Source organism: Alligator sinensis, unplaced genomic scaffold (assembly GCF_000455745.1).
Source record: "Alligator sinensis unplaced genomic scaffold, ASM45574v1 scaffold1777_1, whole genome shotgun sequence".
Taxonomy (NCBI): domain Eukaryota; kingdom Metazoa; phylum Chordata; order Crocodylia; family Alligatoridae; genus Alligator; species Alligator sinensis.
The window spans coordinates 17,589-21,520 of record NW_005843174.1 but is presented as its reverse complement, the minus strand read 5'-3'; the positions used below and the strand labels follow the sequence as shown (position 1 = coordinate 21,520).

At 37.1% G+C, this 3,932-nt stretch overlaps 2 protein-coding genes across 8 annotated transcripts in view; one reads left to right on the top strand and one right to left on the bottom strand.

Annotated features, from left to right (window-relative positions):
* Positions 1-3,932, top strand: part of MED12L (mediator complex subunit 12 like) — a 226,121-nt gene that overhangs the window by 204,743 nt on the left and 17,446 nt on the right. The window lies entirely within an intron of this gene.
* On the bottom strand, positions 115-3,867 carry P2RY13 (purinergic receptor P2Y13). Its single transcript, XM_006037802.2, has 2 exons — positions 2,149-3,867; positions 115-1,289 (listed from the first exon to the last, which is right to left on the bottom strand). Exon 2 carries the CDS (start codon positions 1,276-1,278, stop codon positions 274-276), a length of 1,005 nt encoding a protein of 334 aa, XP_006037864.1. The 5' UTR covers positions 1,279-1,289; positions 2,149-3,867; the 3' UTR covers positions 115-273.

Below are 3,932 nucleotides of genomic sequence, written 5' to 3'. Positions count from 1 at the left end.
TTCCTGTGCTCCCGTGGGATGCTCCATCCACCCCACCATCTCAGTGTTCATGAGCTGTGCCTGGTACCTCGAGGTCCATAGAAGAAACATATAAAGCTGTGTCTGTGGCTGAATCAGAATTGAATCTTCAGATTTGGCCGAATCAAATCAGAACAGTGATCCGAATCAGTGAATCGAATCATTGCCCCCCAAATCAGGCCAAATCCAAATCGAATACTGCCTGCTTTGCACACCCGTTCTATTTACAGAGTTCCAAATTACCATATCAAGAATCTATACTGATATTCTAGTGTCCATTGGAACTGTTGGATTTTCATGAATTGTACTTCTAAATTTTTTTACCTTAACACAGAATGCTTTTTCTAGAAATGATCTGCACAAGAATATATATATCAGGGGATCCATGCAAATATTTGTACTAGCTAGCCAAAGAGTACCTTCTTTGGCAATGAATAATTGATTCTGTATACTACAGTCCATTCTCTGGTGGGTTTGACTTAGAGTGTATGGTACTCTAGAAAAATGATATGGAGCAAAACATACAAAAAAAACTATGACAATGATGAATACTTTCCCTTTGGTCCTTTGTTTGCTTTTGCTATCTTTCTTTTGAGTTTTTTTATAAGACAAGTATACCTTTTTGGTAATAACTGCATAAAAGAGAAACATTAGAATTAATACAGCCCAGAAAACAAACTGACAAATATAAGTGACAGCTTCATGCCATTTCAGTCCTAAGTGATTCTTCAGAGAAGCACACTTCTTCACAGAGTGGGGCATGGCTTTTTTGTTTGATAAAATCATGTTTGGCAAAGAGAGACTGAAGAAAGAAATCCAAACAATCCCTGCAATAATTTTTGCAGATGTGACATTTTGCACCCAAAGCTTCCCATAAGGTCGTGCAATTTTGAGAAACCTGTCAAAAGCAATAAGACCAAGTAGTACTATACTGACATACATTGCTTCATAAAATATCACAGCTGAAACACGACAAACAAAAGCTTTAAGTTGCCATGGTCCGAGTCCTGAATCAGTAAGAATTTTCAGAGGAAGCATTAAAGTCATTATAGAATCAGAAACCAGTGTGTTTTTGAGGTAGACTATGAAAGTTGATGTGCTTCGAATTTGGAAGAAAGCCCAAGCAGCCAAACTATTCAGTATCAGTCCAATAAGGAAAACAACAGTGTAGAGGACTGGGAACACCACATGTGCAATTCTGGTGTCTCTATGGCAGATCAATGATGTTCCATTGGAGAAGCTGACAATACTCCCATTCATTTTGACAGAAACTGGGGAATGAAATTATAAAACATACATGATAAGATATACACAAAATGACATGCTGTTTACCTAGACATACTGCTTTCTAAAATCTTTTGAGAAACATGCACTAAATAGTTCTCTTGGGCAAACACGCTCTAATTATATTGTATGCAAACCCTGTTCCCTATGTAAACATCAAATAAGAAGTTTCAGTGGGGGTTATTTTTTCCTAATGAAAAGTTAGAAATGGCATCTAAAGCCCATAAAGCATGTTAATAGAGGGCTCTGTTATTATACATTACAACCTCATTACAACAAACTCTGTTGTTTACAAACTTCTGTTTTTAAAATCCCAAAGTTAGGAACCATTTTTCCCCATTATTAGGGTGTAGCAAATTGTAGCAGGCAGCCTGTTTTAATTAAATAAATTTAAAATAAATTTAAAATAAATTTATCCTGCCTGTCCCAGGCAGGCTTGTTACAATGAGGTTAGACTATACAAAGGTAATAGGGCACAGCAGAATGACTTAAGGGAACGTCTTGTCTTCACATAAAACATTACAAAACAAAATCCTGATGAGCTGAACTATCAGAGGTATGACATAAAATAAGCAATCTTTTGAGAGAGAATCTATGCTGTGAATTAACCTTGAAGTTAATAATAATGAGACTTTAGGGTTTTGAACCTTAGCAAACAAGCCATACTTCATTTCTCAGCAAAATTCTAAACCAGTTCTTTGTATAAAGGACATAAACTAAGAATTATTCATATAATTTGCATGTTACAGTTTACATATTAAGTAAGTCTGCTTGACTTGAGCATCACATGTATGCAAACAGCTTGGTATGAATACCTGTATAAAGGTTATAAGAAAAGAAATTCACCTGTTTTGAAGGAAATGATTGCAGTTTTTGTGTCGACTGAAGCCTTCAGTAGTTCATTAAGAATGGGGTAATATATCTTCAGATGGGAACTGTTTTGTTTTGGTTTTTTTCCCTAGGTTTCCTTCTGCTTTGTGATGTGTTGAATTATTAACCCATTCTGTGTGCTAAGGTACATATTTGTTTTCATTCTGTAATCACAGACGAGTCTAAAACTTGCGTACAAGAGGCTTTTCCGATCTTCTGTTAATCTTAGAAGACAAAGTTTCCATGATAAAACCTGTGCAGAACTATTTTTTACCTCGGACGACAACTAAGACAACTATTACCAATTCCTGTCAGTAAGAAGATCCTTGACAGGGTGGATAATACAATAGGCAGTTATTATGTTTCTAGGTAGAAAAGTTCAGATCTGGATATTGACTTTACCTCCAATTACTGCCAGTTTGTGTTATCTTCTTTGAAATATAGTGGTACTGGAAATAATAACAACTTAATCACATACACCTACTTCCTAAAAGGTCTGCTTCCATTGTTCTGCTCTATAGATATACAGCTGCAATTATGTTTTGGTCTGGTGCAGAGGGGCCATAAAGCTGTGGACCATCATGGTTTTGTAGGCGCTGTATATATGTTTGAGTGTGTGTAAGTCAGGCCACAGCAAGATTTTATGGGCTTTCTTATGCATTCCTCTGTGTCACAGAGGGTTACTGTGTATAAGCTTTGTGTATCTGTGCATCTGCTCATGTTTATAATAGAGATGTGTGGGCTTTTTATTAGTGAGTGCATTACCTAAAATCCCCACTTGTTTTTCGTGTCTTTGTCCTTCCACTTGGCCTTGATGAGAGCTAATTTTTGTTACATATATGTGTTTGACTGTTAGTGAAAACAGCAAAGTAGCCAAACCTGACCTTTCTCTATGTGCGTTGCAGCTATGATGCCTTATGCCATTTTAGGTTGAGTTTCTTTTGTATTTTATACTCTTTACATCTCTTGCAATGTAAGCTGTTTTCTAATATGTTAAGCAGACCACTCCAAATTGGTAAGTGTTGTAAATTTCTGGGAGGAAAGGGGGAGGGAAGGGGCACTTTCAACATAGTGCACCTTTAAGTGAAATTTTTGCTGCTTATTACATTGTCCGTGGCTGTTATGGGTTCCTGCAATTGCTTCTTCAGTCACAGGAAATCCTGTTTCTTGTCCTCTCTTAAGGAAGCAAAAAGAACCACAGATTTTCTCAGTTGCAAAATCCGAGTTGTGCAACATTTGCGAATCACATCATACATGTGTATGAAGTGAGTAATTGCTGAGAATAGACCAGGGAACTGGAAGCAAGAATCACCCTTCTAACATTTCAGTGGCAAGTTAAGGGTTAAAATCTTCTGGAGAATCACTCAAATTGGAGCTTTTCCTCATGAGAAGTCTTTACTACCAAATATACATGTAAGGCTTAAGCAAACCTAAATCAAATTGTGAAACTATACTTTCATTTGGATTATTGTTTGTTTTTTTTCATTTGGATATGTTGTTGATGCTGCATGCACGTGCCCCTGGACTTCCTCTTCTGCGTCACCCATGACAAAGTTCAAGGCTGAGTAGAGCCTCGTGATGCATGCATGCTGACTGCTGGTCTTACTTTTCATAAGAGTACTGCTTGCTCAGTAGGGTGCCATGAGTGACCCGATTACAACCTTTATTTTCACCACTGTGGGCAGTCCTTATCTGAAATTGTTTGTATATTTGATACAGTGGATGAATTTCCCTTTTCCTAACCCTGTTTTGCCCATAAA